This window comes from Trachemys scripta, chromosome 16, assembly GCF_013100865.1.
Source record: "Trachemys scripta elegans isolate TJP31775 chromosome 16, CAS_Tse_1.0, whole genome shotgun sequence".
NCBI lineage: Eukaryota > Metazoa > Chordata > Testudines > Emydidae > Trachemys > Trachemys scripta.
Window position 1 is genome coordinate 10,415,904 of NC_048313.1, and position 22,444 is coordinate 10,438,347.

General features: G+C 66.5%; 1 protein-coding gene across 2 annotated transcripts; it reads right to left on the reverse strand.

Moving 5' to 3' along the window:
- Positions 1-559: 559 nt before the first annotated feature.
- Positions 560-22,444, reverse strand: NPR1 (natriuretic peptide receptor 1). 2 transcript variants are annotated; one of them, XM_034792662.1, is made up of 17 exons: positions 21,390-22,444; positions 13,776-13,975; positions 12,808-12,921; positions 12,439-12,574; positions 11,447-11,538; positions 11,108-11,243; positions 10,448-10,532; positions 9,976-10,096; positions 9,409-9,483; positions 9,000-9,077; positions 4,743-4,847; positions 3,574-3,645; positions 2,897-3,092; positions 2,148-2,303; positions 1,486-1,654; positions 922-1,068; positions 560-719 (listed from the first exon to the last, which is right to left on the reverse strand). In XM_034792662.1, the coding sequence occupies exons 1-17, from the start codon at positions 22,345-22,347 to the stop codon at positions 575-577; spliced, it is 2,985 nt and encodes a 994-aa protein (XP_034648553.1). In that variant the 5' UTR covers positions 22,348-22,444; the 3' UTR covers positions 560-574. The 2 variants fall into 2 exon arrangements, with proteins under 2 accessions (XP_034648553.1, XP_034648554.1); XM_034792663.1 differs by having other exon boundaries at positions 2,933-3,092; positions 21,390-22,440.

Genomic DNA, 22,444 nt, shown 5'->3' on the forward strand with positions numbered 1-22,444 from the left:
GCTCTCACCCCGCCCCCCCGGTTACCTGCATGGGGGGGCAGCTCTCACCCCGCCCCCCCGGTTACCTGCATGGGGGGGGCTGCTCTCACCCCGCACTCCCAGTTACCTGCATGGGGGGGGCTGCTCTCACCCTGCCCCCCCGGTTACCGGCATGGAGGGGGCTGCTCTCACCCCGCACTCCCAGTTACCTGCACGGGGGGGGCAGCTCTCACCCCGCACTCCCAGTTACCTGCACGGGGGGGGCAGCTCTCACCCCGCACTCCCAGTTACCTGCATGGGGGGCGCTGCTCTCACCCCGCACTCCCAGTTACCTGCATGGGGGGCGCTGCTCTCACCCCGCACTCCCAGTTACCTGCATGGGGGGCAGCTCTCACCCTGCCCCCCCAGTTACCTGCATGGGGGGCAGCTCTCACCCTGCCCCCCCGGTTACCTGCATGGGGGGGGCAGCTCTCACCCCGCACTCCCAGTTACCTGCATGGGGGGGGCAGCTCTCACCCCGCCCCCCCGGTTACCTGCATGGGGGGGGGCAGCTCTCACCCCGCACTCCCAGTTACCTGCATGGGGGGGGCAGCTCTCACCCCGCCCCCCCGGTTACCTGCATGGGGGTGCTCTCTGCCGACAGGGCTGTGAACCCCACGATGTCGCTGAAGTAGATGGTGACGTTGTCAAAGGCCTCGGCCTGCACCGTCTCCCCGCGCTTCAGCTGCTCGGCCACAGGGCTGGGGGACAGGGAGAGCGGGGTGAGGGATGGGGGCAGAAGGGGCCTGGATGTTCAGGTATTTGGGGGGCTGGGGGGAGGAGGAGCGGGCCCCCATAGCACTGGAGCCTGGGTGCCAATGGGGCAGTCTAGGCATGAGGCCCTCGGGAGTACGGGGGGTTAAGGGGCCTGCCTGGGGCGCGTGGGTCCGGCCCATCACTCACTGGGGCAGGATCTGGTAGAGCAGGGTCTCGGCCTTGCGCTTCTCCTCCAGGTAGGCCTGCGTCCGCTCCTCCACCAGCTCCTCCAGGTTGTTGGCGTACTGCTCCATGCGCGACAGCAGGTTGTCCAGGATGTTGCTGGTGTTCTCCCTGCAACGCACGGGGCCGTGAGGATGCTGGGCCACGGGAATGTCCCTTTCTCCCACCCACGCAGCTCCCTCTCCTCCAGACCTCGCCGGGGGTGGGGCACCCCACGCCAGCCACGCAGCCAGCACAGCCCCCCACTCGCTCCCTCTCCCACCCGAGGACAGGGACTCGATGGAATCACCAGGGTGGAAGTGGCCAGGGGCAGGGCCCCACGACCAGCCAACAGGGGGCAGGCTCCAGGGGCAGGGGGGGTGGGCAGGGGGGCAGCTCGGTCCCACCCGTCCCTCCATGGGCTGGTGACATGAGCGGGGCCTGTGCCAGAAGGAAGTGGGGAGCGTCTGATTGAGGAGTCTGTGGCTTGGGGGGGCTGATGAGGGGGCTAGGAGTGATGGGGGGGGGGACACGGACAGGGGCGCTCACCTGTTGAACTTGCGGAGCAGGACCTTGATCTGGTTGAAGTCCGGCCGCTCCAGCACGTCCTCGGCCCAGCAGTGCTGCATGAGCTGCCCCAACTCCTCGATGTGGCAGGCCACGTTCACGGAGGGCCGGAAGTAGGGGCGCTTGCCGCTCTTCACCCGCTCGATGATCTCTGAGGGCAGGGAGGGGTGGTGAGCCAGGGGCCCCATGGGCAGCAAGGCACAGGCCCAGATGCCCCCCCTGCATCAGCCTCCCCTCAATGCCCCACTTGGCTCTAGTGCTGAGCGCATGGGATGGGACTCAGGACTCCTGGGTTCTCTGCCTGACTCTGCGGCTTTCCCCTCGGCCGGCGGGTTGGGGCTCTTGGCTGACCACCCCCCCTCCTTCAACCCTGTCCAGGGAACGGACCCCCCCATCTGCCCCAAATACGGGTTCTCCTGGGGGGGGGCCAAGCCCGGCTTCCCTCAGCCCAGGATTCCAGCCAGCACCTGCCCCGCTGGCACTCCGCTCCCTGGCCTCCACCAGCCCCACAGAGGCTCCTCTCCCAGCACACTGCCCCAGGGGAGGGGGGAACGCCCCATTTACACAGCTAGCTCCCCAAAGGGCACTCCCTCTGCTCTGGGGCACCAGCCCCCCTGCAGGGCTCACCCCCCCCACACTCTCACCTTTGGGGCTCAGGTCCATCCCCTCCACGTAGAAGACCCCGTTGCGCAAGGCTATCTCCTGCAGGATGATCCCAAAGCTGTATACGTCGCCTTTCTGGGTGCCCCGGGCCAGGGGCACCTCCATGCGCAGCAGCTCGGGCGCCGTCCACAGCTTCTCTGCGGGGGGCGAGGAGACAGGGTCAGCCGGAGCAGGGGAAGGGGCATGGCCAGGCTGGCAGGAAGGAAGACACCAGGGTTGGCGTGGCTGCCCTGCTGCATTGTGGGTACTGCCGTCTGGGGCCTTCCAGCCGGGCTGGGGCTTGGAGGGCCTGGATCCGAGCCTTAGGGCTTCCCCCCCAGCTGACCCGGCCTGGGACTAGCAGGGCGGGATGGGGTGGCTAGTGAGGGTCGGGAGGCATGGCTGGGACCAGCTGGGGGTTGGGGGCCTATGGTTGGTGAGGGTCAGGGGGGCATGGCTGGGACCAGCGGGGGGGGGGGAGGCTTGCCTGGGATCAGCAGGGGTTGGGGGCCCATAGCTGGTAAGGGTCGGGGGGGCATGGCTGGGACCAGCAGGGAAGGACGGGGGGGCCGTGCCTGGGCCCAGCGGGGGTCAGGGGCCCATGGCTGGGACCAGCAGGGAAGGATGGGGGGGCCGTGTCTGGGCCCAGCAGGGGTCAGGGGCCCATGGCTGGGACCAGCAGGGAAGGATGGGGCAGCCAGTGGCCAGCCGAGTGAGCAGGGGCTGTGTCCACCCCCGAGGGACCCCCCACCGTTTCCAGGGGCCCCCGGGGCGCCGCGGCCCTCACTGGCGAAGAGCGCGTGGGAGTCGTCGGAGTCGGGGGCCTGGCGGAAGCTCTCCAGCCCGTAGTCCGTGATCTTGAGCACGAAGCGGCTGTCCACCACGCAGTTGGAGGACTTGAGGTTGCCATGGGAGACGATCACCCCGTTGTGCAGGAACAGCATCCCCTGGGGGGCAGAGAAGCGAGGTGGGGGGTGCCGGAGCCTCAGCCTGGGACCTTCTTCAGCGAAGGCCAGATCCCCTGCCAGGCCTTGCCAGGGGGCAGCAGGGGGGCTGCAGAGCTGGTGCCTGGGTCAGAACTGGGCTCAGAGGCCCCGTGGGGAAGGCAAAGGACTGCGTATGGGCATTGGGCACTGCAGGGAGCTGGAGGGGACACTGCAGGGGCAGGCAGGTGGGGGGAGGCAGAGGGTCTGGGGGCTGCTGGGGGCCGGGGACTGCAGGGGGCAGGCAGAGGGCTGGGTGCAGGAGACTGGGGGGGGGGGCGGGGACTGCAGGGGACAGGCAGAGGGCGGGGTGCAGGGGACTGGGGGGGGCGGGTGCTGCGGGGGCAGGAAGCTGCAGGGGCTGGGTGCTGCAGGGGCTGGGTGCTGCAGGGGCTGGGTGCTGCAGGGGCTGGGTGTGGGGCACAGGCGGGAGGCCGGCTGTTACCTTGACGATGTCAGTGGTGAGCGAGTACCGGAACATCCAGTCCAGCGTGATGCTCTCGTTTTCCAGGATGTCCTGCACGGGACGGGCACAAGCACAGAGAGGGGTGGGGGCTGAGCTACTCTCCCTCCTCCCCCACAACTAGGGGTCTGGATCCTTCTGCAAACCCCCCGACAGCCCAGTGAGACCTGCTGGTAATGGGGGTCGGGTGGCATCGGACTAGGCTTGGCTGGTCTATCCTGGGGCCAACCCCTGGCGTGGGCGCGGGACTGAACCAGGGCCACGTGCAGCCGGCACTGGAGTGGGGGGGCTGCACTGGTGCAAAGCGCATGTGGCACGGACGGGGCTCGGCAGGCCGAGCGGGCGGAGGGCAGTGGGGGACTTGACGGCTCTCTGTGTTCAGAGAGAGCCGGAGAATAAGGGAGCATGTCCCCATGGCGCCTGGCTGGCCGACAGGAAGCCCGGCGGCCAGCGGGGTACCCGGCAGGGACCCCCAGGGGCCTCTCTCTCGGTCATTGGAGGAACTGCATCTGCGCCGGAGCGCGCGGCCAGGAATCCAGGCCTGTCACGAGAGAGGAAACGTGGGAGGGGAGCGCCCTCCCCCCCATAAATCATCCCGCTTGGAAACAGCCCCCGCACCAGCACTCGCTAGGCCCTGGGGAAGCCCAGCCGTGCCCCCTCCTTTTAATTCAGACCCCGCCCCTGCCATCGCCGCTGCAAAGCGTGCCCCTCCCAACGCAGGGACCGTCCCATGGGCACTGCTGGGGCACAGACAGGCCTGCCCACTGCTCTGCACATTTGCACCGAGTCCAGCCTGGACGCCGGGTCACAGCCCTTCTCCTCTCCCCGTCGCCAGGAGATCGGTGCCTGGCGACCCCACTCGGGAACAGCAGCACGCAGGGCACTGGGCATCAGGCCCCTCCCCTGCTGCCCCAATGCCTTCCAGTTCCAGCAGGCTCTGCCCAGCACCAGGCAAACCTTCGCCGGCTGCCACACGGAGCCTCCCCGCCACCTCAGCTGAGAAGAGAATCCAGGAGTCCTGGCTCTCAGGCCCCCTGCTCCAACCCACTGGAGTCCCCTCCCCTCCCAGAGCCCGGGAGAGAACCCAGGAGTCCCAGCTCCCAGTCCCATCCACTACCCCCCACCGCCCCATAGCCCCTGCGCAGCGATACCTGGAGGCTTCCGCGTGGGCAGTACTCCGTCAGGATGCAGATGTTTGGGGGGTCCGTGCAGGCTCCGACGAAGCGGGTCAGGTGTTCGTTCTGGACGTCCCTGATCTGCAGGGGGATGGAGAAGGCCGGGTTAAGGGAAGGCCGCTTGGAGTCCATATTGTCTTTCCTCCCAGAGTGCTTTTCAGGCCACTCAGAGGCATTGCTTCACCCAGCACTGGGATGCAACCACCTCTGAAAGGCATATATGGGGCAGGCCTGTCTGTGCCCCGTCAGTGCTCATGGGAGGGGGGCCCCCCCAAGCGGGATGGTCCCCGTGTTGGGAGGATCACACTAGGTCAACAAGGGACCCCCTCCCTTGGCTCTGAGATGCAGTCACCTCTGGGTGGGGCTCAGCAGCTGTTTAACAGCCGTGAAGGCAGACGCTGCGGAGGAAGCCTCCGCTCAACCTAATGAAGGATTTATCAGGCCAGTCAGGTGGGCAGGAAATTGCTTGGCCGGCATCCAAGCGCGTGATATTTACGAGGCGAGCTGAGTGCGGGGGGGTCGAAGGTCGCTCCATGATCAGCAGCCCCAACTTCGTGTGCTGAATTCCAGTCCCAAAAGCAGAGGAATGACCCAATGCAACCCCCCACCCACCCCGCATCTCCAGCTGCAGCCAGATGTCAGGAGATGCAGCGCAGCACCCTGCAAGCCAGGCCCTGCGTGTGCACCAATCCCCGTGCACAGGACACGGGGATAGTGGAACATGTGGCCAGTTTCCTCTTGGCCTGTCACCTCCCCACCCCTCCCGCTGGCTCAACCCCTGCATGTTTTCCCCACAGCTGGCGCAGGGACAGAGGGTCTCCGGCCAGCCCAGACATTTAAAAAGACCTGACGTGCTAAAACCTCTCTCCATGCACGGGGGCAGAGGGAACGTCCCGGCTCGGCTCGGCGCCGCACCAGGCTGCATGTCCCACGGATTGGGGCAGCCCTAACCCAGGAGCTCTCCCCGCCCCACGGCCGTGTCGCCGTGGTCGGCGTCTCCCCCGGAGCCGGGACCGAAAGGGAACAGGGCCCATAAGCTGCGGTCATGGCTCTGGGGCCGCACGGGGGTCGCTGGAGCTCCTGCAGCCTCCCGCAGCCCAGCCGAGAAAGCAGCAGAGATCCCGGTTCCGAGGCCGGGGGGAAGCGTTGTGATCACGTCGCCGCCCCAGGCCAGAGCGCTGCCCCACGCCCCATTCACCCCCTTTCCGAGGCAGTGCGGCCAGATGGGTCACGCGGCTGATGGGCTCTATCGTCAGAGCGCCCTGAGGCCCGGCCGGTGTCCCTGGCATCCCCGCCCAGCCTGAGAGGGACGGGCAGCCCCCGCCCGGTGCAGGAGCCTGCGCTGGGGGAGACCGGCCCGCACAGAAGGCCTAGGGCTCGTTTAACCCAGCTCCTAGCCTGGCCTGCTGGGTCCCTGAGCTGGCCGGAGCCCTGAGGGGCCAGGCCTTGCCCTGCACTCGGGCAGCGTTTGTCCAGCCAGTGACGTCCCATCCGGCTACAGACTCTGCCAGCCCTGCCCTGCCCGGCCCCAGGCCCCCAGCTGCGGTGCCAAGGCTGGGCTGTGTGGGGGAGGGGCACCTCTGTACTCACCGGCGCCAAGCACCCACGGCTCCAGCTGATGTCAGCAGGAGCACCCGGTGCCCAGGCCCAGGGACCAGCTTTCGTAACGCCCAGCAGCTCCCATGGGCCTGAGTGGGGGGAGGGAGGGGAGCCGGACTCCAGGCGCCTGAAATGGAGTGCTGGTAACCAGCCTCAACCCCCAGCAAAAGTCAGGCCTTAACCACCCTGTGCCTCAGTTTCCCCCCGGGAAGTGGGGAGGATACTGTCCCCACGTGGGGCCTGGCAAGTGCCCCATATGGCAACCAGGGATCCAGGAAGCTCCCCCTCCTCCCGGTGCTGCCCCTTGGCTCAGGCTGATTTCTAATTAGCAAGGAAAGGACAGTGGCTTCCCTGTTGCTTCCTTGCTAATGAGTAATTAGCCTGGCGTGGCAGAGCCCGGAGCCAGCCCCGCCTGCCTGCCAGGGAGCGGGTCCCTCCCCTCGGCACAGAAAGGACCCAAGTGTGCAAAGCCGCCTCCTGCTGGTGCCCCAAGGCGCCCGAGGAGTTTACTGGGGTGTGGGGGGGGAGCCCTAGGAGTGGCTGCCATCCAGCACAGTCCTTTGGCCTGTCCAGCCCTGTCTCCTGCCCACTGGCTCGGCCAAGTGGCCAGGCCCTGCTGGGCTGACAGGTGGGGGGGCATTTTGCCTCAGGCAGCAGCTGAGAATTGCCCCCGCCCCGGTACTCGCCCAGCGCATCTCGCAGCGCCGGGTCAATCTGTCCTGACGCCGGGGCCTCGATGGTGCTTGTGATGCCAGCAGCAGTTGCTAGTGGCGGGGTCCACGTGCCCTCGCTCCTCTTTGCACCGACGCCATCCCCTAGTGCAGAGACGCTACGCGCCTCACAGCGCTGCCGCACGTCTACACTAGGGCTTTGCACTGGCGCAGACACACCTCCCACAGAGCCGTGTCCCTGTGGGGGCCGGTCCTGCTGATTCACACCTCCCCGGGTGAGCTGGCAGGCAGCCGGAAGCTGAGCTGGCTCAGTCCCTGCTCACCAGGTGTCCTGCAGCAGGGAGTCCCACAAGTGGACCCGCAGCCTGTGAAAGTGGCACGTTGCCTTTAGCCCCCCTCAGGTCCACACCCTGGTGCCCAGCACAGCTTCGCAGCTGCCTCGCGCAGGCTGGGCGGATGGATCCATTCCATAATTGGATGCAAGTGGATCAAGCATCAGCGCGAGCCCCCAGGCCCCTCCCAGCTCCAGCTGCCCCCCACAAGGCCTTGCCTTGGGCCCCCTGCTCCTCGCACAGCCATTTACAGCAGCTTCACCCCCCTGCTCCCTGGTGTCAATGGGGGTGGAAGAGGCAGGACAACAGGGAGTCGGCCTCTCCCTTGGGACGGCTGCCTGGAAGCTGGGGGGAACCACAGGGTCTGTCTGCGCCCAGCCACCCCTATTAAAAGCCTCCAGCATGGCCGGTGCCAAGGGGTGTGGCGGAGGAGGGGGGTACAAGGGAGCCCCAGGCCTTAACAGCTCTCCCGGCCCGTGGGGGCTCCGAGGCAGGGCGGCTTGGGAGAGCCCCCGACACACGGAGGGGAGCGGGGCCCAGAGCAGGGGGGCAGGACACGCCAGGCTCTCGCCTTCTCCAGGGGCGGTGGCTGCCCTGCAGGGACACTGCGCTGACCCCTCCCGCCCCAGATCCTCCGCTAGGGACTGATCAACCCGCGCCGAGAGGCTGGAGGGGGCTCTCCCAGTGCCCTGGGGGCAGCCGCAAGCGCCAGAGACCTGCCCCGCCCACTGGGCGCCCGCGGGAGGCAGCAGGCTGCCAGGTCTAACGGGAGGGGCCAGTCAGAGCCTGGGAATTCAGTGTGTGCGCGTGACTCTGTACACGTGTGAATCCGCACACGCGTGTGCAGGGCCAGGGAAGGCTCCGGGCTGGGCTCCCAGGAGGGAGCCAGGGCAAGGCCGGGCGCTCGGCTCGCTCAGGGCAGGCTGGGTGGGGCTAGAGCAAGGGGCACGAGCGTCTCCTGGCGAGGTCTCTCCCGCACTGCCCTTCGCCCCCGCTCTCGCTCCCCCCTTCCTCCCCCGCGCGGCCCCCGGGGTGGGGGTGGGACTCGTGCCCAGAGGCCCCGCTCCGGGCGTGGTGGCTGCAGCCCAGGCCTGGGGCTGCCAAGAGGCTCTTGGCATGAGGCTGGGGGGTGGGGGTGGGGGTCAGTATTTTTCTCCTCTCCGAACACAGGCGCACAGGCCCAGGCACTAACGAGAGGCAGGAGCATCGTTAGCAATGGGGATGCTGGGTGGGGGGGTCAGACCTCACCCCCACACACAACACACCACATTCTGGCAGTGAATAGCCGCTGCAGAGGAGTGGGGAGCTGGGCCCCAGGGCAGGGAGGGGTCCCACCAACCCCCTCCCATCCAGAGAATTCGGGAGCCGAGTCCGGGTCCCCCCAAGCTGGGGTCTGTGCAGGGGGAGGAAGGCGGAAGGCAAGAGAGCCCAGCCCAGCCTCCTGCTCGCGGGTGCTCCGAGGGGGGGCCCCGTAGTGCACGTGGGCAGTTGTGTAACGTGGCCCCTTTGCCAGCACCGCCTGGATCCTCAGCCGTGCGAGCCGGGCAGCCCCCGCGGAGCCGAACAGAAACACCCGGCCGCACCGAGCCCCTCAGCCCAGCCACCTGCCCGAGCGCTGGCCGGGTACCTACGTGTTTCAGCTCAAACAGCACCTTCCGCGTCAGCTCGATTCTCTTCCGATTGATGTGCTTCACCGCCACGATGTTCCCCTGGAGAAAGAGATTGGGGGGAGCTCAGATGGGGGGGTAGGTCCTGTACCTCCCCGCCCCCGGGCAGCTGTTTAACATTTATGGACACTGATGGTCAGGGGAAAGCACCCCCTACTGACCCCACCCTGCCCCCGCAGCGCCCCTACTGACCCTGCCCTGCTCCCCCTACTGACCCCGCCCCGCTCCCCACAGCACCGCGCCCCCTACAGACCCCACCCTCCCCTCGCAGCGCCCCCTACTGACCCTGCCCTGCTCCCCCTACTGACCCCACCCCGCTCCCCGCAGCTCCTGGCTGCTCCCCCGTGCGCTCAGGCGGGATCCCCGCACCCACCTTGTAATAGGCCGTCTTGGCATAGATCTGGAACTGCCCCTCCGTGGTCAGCAGGGAGCCGTAGTTGGAGCCTCTCTGTGCGGAAGCAAGCGCCGGTGTGAGGGGGGACAGCGGGCAGCGCCGACACGCCCAGGGTTTCTGGGGCACCCCCCCTCACAGCCCTCGGGGAACCCTCCCTCCCATCTCCCACCCCCACCACTCCTGCTGCAGGGCTCGGGGGGAGGGCAATGGCTTGGAAGGGTGACAATGGCTGGAGGGGGCCCCAGCAGGCCGCGGGGGACCCCTCCCTATCACCGCTTCAAAGCCAGCTGGACCTGGGCGCCCCCAGCCCCCCTCTCCCCCCACACCTCCAATGCCTGGCTGGGCTCAGCACCTGCTCAGGGCTCCCTGACTGGATTTGCTTTGAATTAACCTCCCTGGATCTACAGCTGTAACCAGGGGCCCCGGCCTGGCTGCCTTCGCCCAGTGCCGGCTGGAGAGGGGGTCCCTCGGGGGGGCTGCTCGGCCCGGGGTCCCAGCCAGACACCCACCCTCCTCCGCCAGGTCGCCGAGCCCCGGGAGGCTCACCAAGGACAGGGTCAGTTTGCTCCCGGTGCTACGCAGGTGTTTCTCCAGGCTGCTGGACTGGACGTCCTCCCAGCGCACACGCCACAGCTCGGCCGCCAGCTCCTTCTCCAGATTCAGCTTCCTGTGCCGGGGGGGGGCGGGATGTGAGAGGGCATCAGGCGCCAGCCCGGTCCCAGTGCCCCCCATGCTGCTAGTTATCTGTATGGCGGTAGCACCTGCCCGAGCCATGGCCAACCATCCCCTTGGGCCAGGTGCTGCCCAACCCCCCTCCCGGGCCCAATCCCACCTCCACCCCCTGCTGTCGCCTCCCCCCACATCTGCCCGTAAAGCAGGAGCATTTCCCCTGCCCTTCCCCCCGCATTTGCAGTAGAGCCCCCCGCCCCATATCCCCATCCCTGCATCCCGGCCAACGTCAGCCAGACGCAGCCCCCTCCCTGGCCCAGCCCTGGGGGTGCAGGGCCCCTCCCCGCACCTGTAGATGAAGAAGGAGGTGACGGTGATAATCAGCAGGATGAGGCTCACCATGACGGAGAGGATCTCCAGGGTGGTTAAACTGGCTGCAAAACAAGGCAGGAGGGCGATGGTGGGGAGCGACTGGCTCAGAGTCCTGAGTTCGAATCCAGCCCAGGGGCTGTATGTGCTGGTCTGTGCTGGGGGGGGTCTCAGCCAGGGAAGTTCCCATGGCAACACCCACTAGGCAGCAAAGCCCACAGTGGGATGGGGGGAGCATGCCCAGTCACTGGGCCTGTTCTGGGGGCACAGGGTACCAGGTGCAGAGAAACACCAAGGAGACTTGTCCCCCCTCGTGGCTTTGCGGGTGAGGAGCCCAGGCCGAGCTCGCGGGAAGGGGGCAGCTCCCCACATCCCCGTATGGGGTGCAAAGCCCGCTGAAGGGGGAGGGATGGAGCCGCACGGCTGGGCTGGCTGGAGGGGCTTGTTTTCATGTGGTCGGCCCAGTGCAGCCCTTCCCCGCCGGGGGAGGCTGGATTCTGCCTGCGGGAAGGTATTTATGCTGGCGGCGCTCCAGGGGCGAGGACTGCCTGGAGCAGCACCATGGGCCTGGGCAAGGGAATGAAACCCTCAGAACTTGCTCTGCAAAGCCCGGGGGCGGGATCTGGGACGCTGGCCCCACCTTTGCGGCACAGGGGGTTGCTGTTGTCGAAGCCGCAGGGCGGGACGTCCCTGGGCACGCCTTTCCCCGGCCAGTGGATTTCACGCCCGGGCACCGCGCTCATCTTCTTGGTGGTGCCATTGTAGATGTAGACTATCTGCAGAGGGCGAGAGAGGGGGGCTCTGGGAGGGGGCCAGTAGCAGGAGCCCCCCAGGGTCCCAGTCTGCCATCACCCCCTTCCCCCACCAGCTATAACGCCCAGGTAACGGGGCCCTGGGTTCGGCTCGGAGCCGTCCCAGTCCAGCCTCAGGGGGTGGCTGCAGAGGACAGAGCTGGGAGGCTGGGCCGAGACCCACTGACCTGGAACGTGCCCGACATGGGGTCCATATCCCACAGTGAATAGTCGCTCTCCCGGTCTCCGTTCTCATCAATCTTCAGGAAGCCGGTGACTCCTGCGGGGAAGGGGGGGTGAGAGACCTCAGGACCAGCCCCCTCGCAGGGCAGCACCCGGGGTCAAAGGGCAGAAGGGCCCGAAAAATCAGGCTTTGAGGCTACAAGTGGAGAAGGGGATATCGGGGGGGACCATATGGCTCTGAGATGCAGCCCCTCTGGGGTGGGGCGCAGAGGCTGGTTATACAGGGATCCCTCGCCTGGTGCCGAGATGCAGCTGCCTCTGGGGTGGAGCGCAGCAGTGCTGGCTAAAAAGCGAAGGAGAAACCTGCACGCCGCTGGAACTGCTGGGGAATTTCACCCCCTCCCTGTGTTAGAAAGGGGCCGGGGGCTGACTCCAAAGAGCGCAGGCCCCTGGGCTGGGGCTCGTCTGACAGACCCTCTGGCAGCCCAGCGTCCCCTCAGCCCCATGGCGGAGGGGCCCCACCAGAAGGGGGAGCGGAGCCACGTGGAGCCCGGCCAGGGCATTCGGGATGCTTTCTGGCGGGGTCCCCAGCGTGGGCGTAGAGCTGTGAGGGGAGCGGCTCCATCACTCCACAGCCCATCCATCTCCCGCCGAGTAGCCCGGCCCAGCGGCTCCCGGCCCAGCTCACGCCCCGAGCCGCTAACGATCCCAGCCCTGGAATTTCTGGAGAGAAGGAACGAGCGGCTCGGGGAAAGGATCCGTCTGGCAGCGCTGGGCAGGGCAGGGCAGGGCAGGGAGGCGGCTGGCACCTGGCTCCGTGGCCAGCACCATGGGAGTGGCGCCCCTGCTGGCCCTGCCGGGAATCACAGGCCAAGTCCCCCCAGGGCCTCCCTTCTCCCCCAGCTCTTCCCCAGGGCTTCGGGCTGCACAAAGGGGTCTCTGCCCCAGGGGCAGCCACTGGAGACTCCAGCGTCCATATGCTGGGGGGGGCGCTCACCGTAGAAGGTGCGGTTCCACATGTGGCGGGTGATGGCGCTGGCGTTCCGGATGGTGCCGCCCTGCTGGAGGGTCTCGTTCACGGCCCGGGCGTATAGCAGCACCCCGTCGTGGAAGGCCGCCGCGATGTAGTTCATCTGAAAGGGATGGGCCGGCTCAGAACCGCTGGGGTGGTGCCATGGGCTGGGTGGGGGGCAGGGGGGAAGAGCTGAGGTGCCCATGCTGCCCCAGGACAGAGGGCTGCTACCCCATGCACAGACTGCGGGCGAGTCTCTGTGCCCCCCCCCCGGTTCCTTATTGGGCTGCTGACCGGCCCTGCTGTCTCTGGCCAAGGAGGGGCAGCCAGTGCGGGGGGAGGGGGGGGCCTTACCAGACCGTCCTGCAGGGTGAAGTTGAAGTGGGTGCGGGCCCCGTGCTTGAGCTGCTCCAGGAAGGGCTGATACTCGGGGTTCTCGGGCTCCTTGCAGGTGATGATCATCACTGCCTGGGGGGAGGGGGGAAGAGGGGAGAGAGGCTGAGCCGGGAGGCCTGGGGGAGGTGATGGGCCTGGGTTTCCCACATGGCGCCTGCAGCCCCACGGGTGGGCAGCTGCCAGGACTCCCCGTGGGAGGGTGGCTGGTGATCTGGCACCTCCCAGGGACTCCCCCCGCCACTGCCAGGCTCCCCTAGCCAGTGGGAAGAAGCCTCCAGGTCTGCCAGTCTGACCCCTTCCTCCACCCCATCTTGCTTCCAGGCTCCCTCGGCCCCTCCAGGCCTGGGCTCCCTGGGGAGGTTGGGGGCAGTGTCCCGCCCCCGGGCTATTAATAGCCTTCCCTGGCAGTGCTCAGACCTGGGGAAATTATCTCGCTTCCTTCCTCCCTCCTCGTTATTTGCTGACAGCAAAAAGCAAACAGGCAGGGGCTGGCCTGAAGCAGGGAGGGTGAGGGGCACTAGCTGCCCCCACGGCCCCTCGTCTCTAGAGCAACAGAGGGGCCTGGCTGGGGCAATTTGGGCTGAGGCCCAGCAAACTCATGTCACAAGTGCATTTGGCAGGATTCAAACCCAGGGCTCCAGAGCTGCAAACTGAGCCTGTCAGCCCAGTGCCCCTCCCCCAGGAACCTGTAACCTGCCCGCGGCACCTTTATACCAGTGAAGCTGGGTGCACCTTAGCACGTGTGCCAGTGTGACTGTCCTGAGCCAGGTGCAAACACGGCATGTTCTGGCTGCAAGGGGGAGAGCACCATTGCCCCGCTGCTCCGCGGTGCTGCCCTCTCCTCACAGAGCCAGGCCAGGCCCTGCACTTGGTACCTGGCCTCCCCAGGTACCTGGCTGGAGGGCACCATCCTGGGCACGCCTCACCTTAAAGGCCTCCCTGGCGTTGGCGTCATCCTTGTCCCCGCGTCTCCAGGGCCTCTGGGGGTCGGGGAAGCGGGAGCCCTGCAGGCTGGCCCCGAAGATGTCAATGTAGAAGAAGGCGAAGTCCCCCTGCGTGAGCCCCTCGCGCCGGGCCTGCAGCATGAGCTGGCGGAAGGTGTCCGGGGGGCAGCAAATGTACACGACTGAAGGGGCAAGGATGGGGTTAGCGGCACCAGCCCCTGGACGCGTGCCCTGTATCGCCGGGGGCTCCTCTGTCCTGGGGACCCTGACCCGGATTCTCTAGCTCCGGAGCGGTCAGAGCCGAGGGAGCAATGCATGGACCCCCATGTGCCCCGAGATCCTGCCCCCACTTCCCCTCCCCCGCTCCGCCGCCAGAGGGGAAGCGGCTGGACCGGAGCTGGGCAGGCTGGATGGGTCACTGCCCTGGCCCCGGCAGTCCCTCGGGCGGGCTGGTGCAACAGAGAGCCGGGGACGCCCTGTGGGGCATGGCGGGGCACAGGGGTTGGTGTGTGACCGCACACACACACACACACACTCATGCACATGCACACCAGACACACCCCACCCCCCGGCTAGCACTTCTCCTGCCCTGTGCCCCACACCGCCCCCTGTGGAAGAGGCCAGGGCTGGAGTAGCCAGGAGCCACCAGGACTTCCTGCTAGCCCATCCCGGAGCAGGGGTCCAGGCCCTTGGCAGGCACAGCCAGGAAGCCAAAGCCCCAGGGCTCTGCCTGCACTTTTCTCCATATTCCTCCTATGCTGAGCTGGAAAGACAACAAGCCCCCACCCCGCCGCGAGCTGCCAGAGCCGCCTCCCCTGGGAGCCCTTCGCACTACGCCAAGGTTGTGAAATCTGGAGGAGCTGAGTTTAACGAGCTGTTCTCCAGCCTGCCTCACAAGGGCCCAGGGAGGGCCGTGCCAGGCCCCCAGGATGCAGCCAGCGCCGGAGGGAGGGGGCTTGGCCTGGCTGTCCAGGTGCCCAGAGCTACACACCACAAAAGAGTTGAGGGGAAGGGGGGGGTGTGCTATATAATGACTGGGAACCAGGACTCCTGGGTTCTCTCCCTGACTCTGGCTGGGGAGAGGGGTCTAGTGGTTAGAGCAGGGGAGGGGCAGGGTTGGGAGGCAGGACTCCTGGGTTCTAGCCCCAGCTCATTCTGCGATTTGGGGGCAGGCCCCTTTCCCTGCACTTGCCCCAGCCTCCCCCCGCCATGAAGGGGGCGCATCCAGAACGGCTAGGAGGGTCACAAATGAGTGTGTGAAACAAACTGCGCTTCCCTGCCTCGAAAGGCGGGTGGGGGCCCCCCTAGGATGGAATCGCAGGCCTGGAAGGGACCTCGTCTAGTCCAGTTCCCTGCACTCTTGGCAGGACGAAGTAGATTATAAAATTGTAGCTGTGGGCAGCAGCCCCCTGCCCGCTCCCCCAGCGGGCACAACCCTCGCCTGGGCCAGGCGGGGGGCACGGCTGCCCGGCTGTCAGGTCGGAGAAGTGGGGCCCCAGCTCTAGGGCCGCGAACAGAGACAGCCCATCCTGTTGGCTCAGCCGGCCCTTCCCAACGACAGATCTATTTAGCAACAGCTGGTGTTCGTCCCCGTGGCAATAGCAGGCCCAGGGAGAGGTGGGCTGCACATGGGGGAGCACCACGCCAGCTGCTTCACCCGAAAACCCCCCCCACTGGTGCCAGCAGCCAGGGTGGCACCCGCCCAGCCCAGCCACCACCAGGACAGCCACTGCTCTGGGCAGGGCGGAGACCAGCGGGAGCTGGGAGCCTGACTCTCCCCAGCCGCGGGCCGCTGTGCCCACGGGCATGCAATGCCACAGCCCTGCTTACACCCGCTGTGCCCGGGAGCGGCAGTGCCACAAGCCACAGGTGGCAGGCCAGAGCGTCCCCAGCACAGCCAGCCCGGGGGCCGCCCCAGAGACAATCCCGGAATGAGCGCCTGGCACTGACGGGCTGGGGCCGCATGAGACACGGGGCCAGGAAGCCGACCAGCAATCTCGCCCTGGAGGAGACGCGAAAAAGCCCAGCGCCCAGGGGCTGGGGAGCAGGGAGGGGGTCGGAGCCCACCCTTTCCTAGGCCTCAGCGGGCCGGGAACATCCTGTTATTTTCCGGCCGCGCGCGACCCGGCCTGTTGTTTCCCTGCCGCCGGCCCAGCCGTGTCAGCCAATGTGGCCAGGGTCAGGGGGCGCGTTCGGTCAGCAGAGCCCCGGCTAGGCCGAGTCAGCGCTCGGCCCCTCCGCAGCCAGGGCGCCAGCCCAGGGGCTTCCTGTTGTGCTGACTTGGCGTCTCCTCCCCTCCAGCCCAGGCTTCAGGCCGTGATTTATCTGAGGCGCTCGCCCAGCGCCCGGCCCCAGCCTTGCCCCACGGGCCCCGGCTCCTTAGCAGGGCCGGGAGAGGAGACTGGCCGGAGGCAGGGGCCCAGCTCGGCTCGGAGAGCTGGGGAGAGTCCGGCAGGCCCTGGGGGGGTCCATCCAGGGTGGGGTGAGGGCCTGCGGCCAGGGCAGGGTGTGGAAGGGGGTCCTGCGCCCAGCCCAGGACACCGCCTCCTGCTGGGGGAAAGCAGAGAGGTGGGAGAGGCAGTCCAGACCTCCTGCCCTGTCGCTGTCGCAGCCCCGGGCCGTCCCACGCACCCCCTGGCCGAGGAGCTGCTTCGTGGGGCCATGCCTTGCCCAGTCCAGCAGCGACGGGCTCCGGGGAAGGTCCCTGGAGGGAACGCGAAGCCGGACAGGGAGCGCGCCAGGCCCCAGAAATAGCCGAGACAAAACAAACCGAGGCAGACACAGAACGAACACCGTGAAATAGGCACCAGGGACAGACAGAGCTCGGCAGTGCCCTGGGAGCCAGCCTGACCCCGGGGACCCCCACACCACGCCCAGCCCCACAGTGCCTGGGAGCCAGCCTGCCCCCAGGGACCCCCACACCACACCACGCCCAGCCCCACAGCGCCTGGGATCCCCCACACCATGGACTGTCTCTCTCCTACTCCTGCCATAGAGCCACACCCCTCAGAGCAAACTGCAGCAGCACCACTGAGCCACTCCGGCTCCAGGCTAGGCACTGCCTCAGTTTCCCCTCCTAGGGCTACTGAATAATGTCACCACAGGCTTCCCTGGCTCAGGTCACAGCCCTTCCTGGGGCCTGGGGGAAATCACAAAGTTCCCCAGGAAACCCCCAAACTCCTCCCCAGCCAAGCCCCGGCCCTGCTGTGGCTTCTTCCCACTAGAGGATTTTCTCTTTGCTGGCTTCTACTGCCTATGCCCCAGCCCTCTGCCAGCCCTTGGGACTCTGTCCAACAGCAACCCCCAAGACCTCCCCCAAGGGTCTTCTTGCTCACCTGGTTTTATTTCCACCCCAGAGGCCTGATTTAGCCACCTGACCTGCCAGTCATGTGACTTTGCTCCTGCAAGGGGGGGGTGAACTAAGTGGGTCACAGGTGGGGCTGTGCCCATCTCCCCTTAAAGGGCCAGGCACCCCTTAAAGGGCCACCTGGAACTGCTTGGCACCAGCGGGGATAGAACTCACATCCTCCTGTGGCACAAGCCCAGGCACCTGAACGAAAGGGAAATCCTCATGTAGCGACTGCAGTGCAGGGCCCATGACACATGGGTGAGCAGTGGAAGGCATACAGAAACCCCCACACGTTAGGAAACGAAGCAGAGAAAGAAGCGGATGGGAGTAAGTGGGCTCCGCGCCCCTGTATAAACGGCACAAGTGCCCCCCTGCGAATCCGGCACTGCCACGCCTACCCAGGGGAGCGGAACGCTAAAGAAGTTGCAGCTGCAAACAGGGAAGTGCCCCTCCTCCTGGAGACAAGATAATCACCCCTAATTCCAGCCTGCATCCCTGGACTCCCCGTTACAGGATTCCTCTTCACTTCCTGGCTTAAAACATCTGGCAGCGTTGCCATGTGGCTGTACGCAGCGGCCGTGGCCCACCCCAGACATGGCTGCATTTCAGGGACTGAGGAAGTTCTAGGGCCAGAGTCTCAAAACGATTCAGCTGCAGAAGAATCCGGCCTGCTGGGGGCCAGCTGGGGGCCGGGCTCCTGGGTAAATCTGGGCCCAAGGGTAGATGCTCAGCCCCGGAAAAGCTGGCACTCGAGGTTGGGCTGGGAGGGTTAATGACATTAATTAGCACCACCACAGCGTCCTCAGTCCTTCGCCCCCCGGGAGGAAGCCGCGTCCCTCACTCGCGGGACAGGATGGCGTGATCCACTGGCACCCTTAGAAAAACCTCCACTAATAACATCACCTCGCTCCGGTGTGCTCTGCCCAGCCAGGGTGGGGCCCGCTGGGCATCCGGCCTGTCCTTCTCTGTGGGCAGCAAGTGGGCACGGAGCCTGGCTCATCCCTCCTACAGGGAGACGTGGCTCAGAGCTGAGCTCCCCGTGTCTGTCAGGGCCCCCCATGGACACGAGGCATCCTGGAACGCCTGGTCAGACGGGGGAGCGGCTAGAAGGAGCAGGCTGCACAGGGAGGGATGACACCCCTGCTGCCCCCGAGCCCAGGGTCTCTGGCTGGCTGGGCCGCAGGCCCGGCTCCCCCATGTTTGCAGATGAAGCCGTGCGGCTGATTGGGATTCACTCCCCCTAGGCTGGGGGTGGGGGCATCTTCGGGGCAGGCCCGCGGCTGAGGTCTGGGGTCGCTGCTTGGATTCACAGTTTGACGTGGGGGGAGCAGGAGGAGAACTCTGGGCTGAATGCTCCCGCCACGCACCCGGGCGCTCTGCGCCCCCCCGGCCCATCCATGGGGTGCTCCCCCTCCCAGCTCTCACAGCGTCTCCACGGGAAGCCCATCACCATGGCGCTGGAGCGCCCGGCTGTCAGACGGGCTGGGGGGGCGTCACTCCGCTCCACTCCCTGCCTCCAGGGATCCGCACGTCCCGCCTGGGTATGGTGGGGGAAGGGAGGGGGTCACGGGCTGCTCCGTCACCCAGGGTCAGGCTTCCCGGCTGGCCCCACAGGAGCCAGGCAGCTGGACGGAGGCAGGGAGGCTGAATAAACAGGCTATTGCCCCCTGGGGGTGTCTCTGCTTACCCCAGCCCTCCCCCCCATCGCCTGCTATCCAAGCAGCGACTCCCCTCCCCACATGAAGGAATTCCTGCCTGGCTCTGACCCGGGCTGGAGCGATCGCCTGTTAACCCCTGGCTCTCATTAGGTGTGTTTGGGGAGCACGGAGATGCCCGGTCCCAGATCGGGCCCCACTGCGCCAGGTGCTGTACAGACGCAGCGCAGAGACGGCCCCTGGCCTGCAGAGCTCACAGCCTCGGTGGCCGGATCCTGCTCTGAATGACGTCGGCACAAAGCCAGGGCAGGCGCTGACGCAGCTCATTGCTGTACCGCGCTCCCCCGCAGCACGGCCCTGTGGTCAGCCCTGGGCCGGGCAGGCCTCTGGGAGCAGCCACGGGATGAGGCCGGGCGTTGCCATAGCAGCTGTGACTTCCAGAGGGCCAGGCCTCTTGCCTTTTGTCCCAGCCAGGCCAGGAGCTGGCTCTGTGGGATGGGCCATGGGGTCAGGGAGCACGGGGCAGGTTGGGGCTACGATTTTTCAGTGCCAGGTGCCCAGGATTCAGTGGGTTAGAAACCCAGTGAGGGTACAATAAACCCTGGGCAGGAAGACGATCCATCTGCCTGCCCCAGCTGCCCCTGAAAACACACGCACAAATCCATCCATCTGCATGCGCACACGCATGTACACAACCACACACACATCCACGCACGCTGCCTAATCACCAGGGATCCTAGTTGCCTGTGATAAAAAAACCCAACATTCTCCAATACAAACACAAAACTAGCCATGTTTTTCCACGGTTAAACCGAAGTGCTGACCCTCACTTTCCCTGGCCGCAATACACACGGGTATCCGCGGAACACGGGGTTTTAGTGACAGCCAGTAGAAGCCCGTTTATCCAGCTCTGCATCTGAACCGAACCGGGGCTGAGAGCTGCCCGAGGGAGCGCCGGATAAGGGGGGCTCGGCTAAACAAGGTTCTACGGTGCCTGTTTTTATTTTTTCACTAAATGTAAAAGCTGAAGATTCTCTGTCAAGGGGCCAGTTCCGCGTCTTTCCGTGGCCAGCGGATTTCCAGGCGCCCTGCGACTCAATCCATCTCCACACCCGCACACACACACACAGAGACACACGCCCGCCCGGGCTTGCAGCACTGCTGTGCGTCTCCGAGCCCGCGGGACAGTTAGACGTTCCCAAGCCCAGGGCTCCGTGGTTGGGCTGGACACATGGTGGGAGGCGAGGGGGGGGGGGGACTTTCACTGCCCATCTGTGGGGCACCTCCCCAACGTGCAGGTTTGAGCCGAGGCCCCGGCCCAGTTCCCTGCTGTCAGGGCCAGATCCAAGTCCATGGATAATCTCCTCCTGTAGCAGGGTTTGGATCAGGCCCTTAGAGCCGAGAGCCATGGTGCACAAGTGTCATCTGGGCTGGGGGGTTCAGAGCTTGTCTCCCCATCAGGTGCCCCTGCCCCGGGCTGGGCTCTGCTCGCTGCACCCCGGCAGGCTGGCGCCCACCTGCCAAGCGCCCACCTGCCAAGCGCCCACCTGCCTTCTGGTGGCCAGGCTGGGGCATTCGTGGAGACCGAGAGTTTGGAATTAAACCGGCCCCATGGGATCGCCCCGGGGGTGTGCACTGGGCCCTGAACTAGCGAGCTGCCCTGCACTCTGCAGTGGCTGGGTAACGGCTCTGGCAGGGGATTGTCCCACCTTACATCTCCCACGGGGAGCCAGCCCCCTGCCGCTGGCACAGAGCACTGGGGACCGGACTGTTGGGGGATTAGATGGGACCTGACGGGTGGATTGCACCTCGAGTGGCTTCGGCTGGGGCCAGATTCAAACCCCCAAGCAGAATTCCCCAAACCAGGGCCAGACCAAACGCACCCCATCTCCCTGCAGCCGGACTCCCGTTGGCTCTAGACTAGGGCTTGGAGGGGCCCCCAACACGACCTGTCCAAGCTCCCCTCTCTCACTGCCTGGGGGAGGGGTGTACATTTCACCCGTCACCCCCATCCCAGCAAACTCCTTGCCTTTTCCAATTCAGAGCCACCCCCCACACCGCTCAGCTCCCCCACTCCGTGTGCAGGGAGCCAGGGAAACCGAGCCTGCGCTGGGCTGGCTGGAGCGGCAGCACACCACAAAGTTAACACAAAGCAACTCGGAGAAAACTTTCCCCCCCGACCCGCTGGGAATCCAAAGGGCTGGATCTGTTCCATGTGGGGGGCTGGGAGAAGGGGGGCAGCGTTTCCATGTGTGTGGGGGTGCATTAAGGAGGTGGGGCGGCACCGGGGCCCCTTGCATTGTTCGGTTGAAGACGAGTGCCATGCGGGGGTGTTGCTGGGGGTGCCGTGGTGGGAAGGCTGCACTGGGGCAGCCTGGGGTTGGGCTGGGGGAGGTGAACCCTGGGGTGGCTGCACTGGGGGGGGGAAGTTGTGCCGCAGAGCAGGGGGCAAAGTTGCACTGAAGTGGCAGGCAGGGCTGCGGGGAGGGAGGAGCTGCAAAAGGAGATGTTGCATAGGGGGCTTGGGGCGCCGGGGGGGCAGGGGGGGCCCTGGAAGCAGCCGTACCAAGGTGGGGTGGGAGGGTCACTTACTTCTGCCCTTCTGCTTGATATCCTGGATTAGGGAGGTGTAGTTGGCCTGGTCTCGGTCCTTGAAGGAGATGTCCATCACGGTGAGGTTGTGGACGGTGGGCAGCTGCATGTACAGCCCCTCGATGGCGAAGAAGCAGGGCCGGTCGTCCATCTTCTCGTCCGAGTAGACCAGCACGGCGCGGTGGGTCCAGTTGAAGTGGCGCTGGAGCCCCACGACGTACTCACCCAGCTTGCGGTGGCTGGGCCCGGCCCGCGTGGTCAGGGAGAACATGTCCTTGTTGTCGAAGCCGTGGGCCTCGGCCCCGGCCGTCACCAGCGGCAGCTTCCAGTGGCTGGTCAGGCGGGCCACGGGCGCCGAGCTGTAGACGCAGCCGGGGCCGATGAAGGCGTCGGGGTTGTCGGTCAGCTTGAGGTCCACGGCGGCCACGGGGGCGTCCTGGTCGGAGCAGACGCCGTGCTTGTCCTCGCTGTTCCCGAACACCCAGCGCACCGTGTGGCCCGGCAGTAGGTCCGGCTGCCGGTTGATCCGGTCGATGGCCAGCCAGATGGCAGGGCCCACGCGGGGCCAGGCCCACGGGTAGGTCATGTTTTGCTTCGGCAGCAGCACGGCCAGCGTCAGGTTGGCCCCTTGGCCCCGCGACCCGCCCAACTGGCACAGGACCCCGCACAGCACCACCAGCGCCCACCGCATGGCGTCACTGGCGCATCGCTGCCCCCCGAGGTGCAGCCCCCCGGCTCTCCTGCTCCAGCCCCCTAGATCCCGGCGGGCCACCCCGTGACCATGGCCGGAATTCCGAGTCTGCCCGCGCCCGCTGCCCCTCCGCGCCCCGTCCCCCCACTGCCCTGGGCTCCAGCCGCTGGGAGCTCCCTTCCCTTCCCTTCGCTTCCCTTCGCTTGCTTCCCGGTGCTGAAAGTGACTGATTATCTCCCAGGCAGGCAGCCTTTTCCTTCCCCTCATTCAATGACAAAAGGGCTGTTATCATGCACAGCTCCTTAACCCCCTCCTGCCCAGAACCCCCCAGCGCAGGCAGGGAGCACCTGCCCGAGGGAGGGGA

Coding starts and splice junctions, on each gene's coding strand:
- NPR1 (XM_034792662.1), bottom strand. CDS start 22,347: ATGAGGGGAAGGAAAAGGCTGCCTGCCTGGGAGATAATCAGTCACTTT. Junction 9,078..9,408: donor CCAAGACGGCCTATTACAAG/GTGGGTGCGGGG, acceptor CTCTTTCTCCAG/GGGAACATCGTGGCGGTGAA. Junction 2,304..2,896: donor CCCGGGGGCCCCTGGAAACG/GTGGGGGGTCCC, acceptor CGCCCCCCGCAG/AGAAGCTGTGGACGGCGCCC.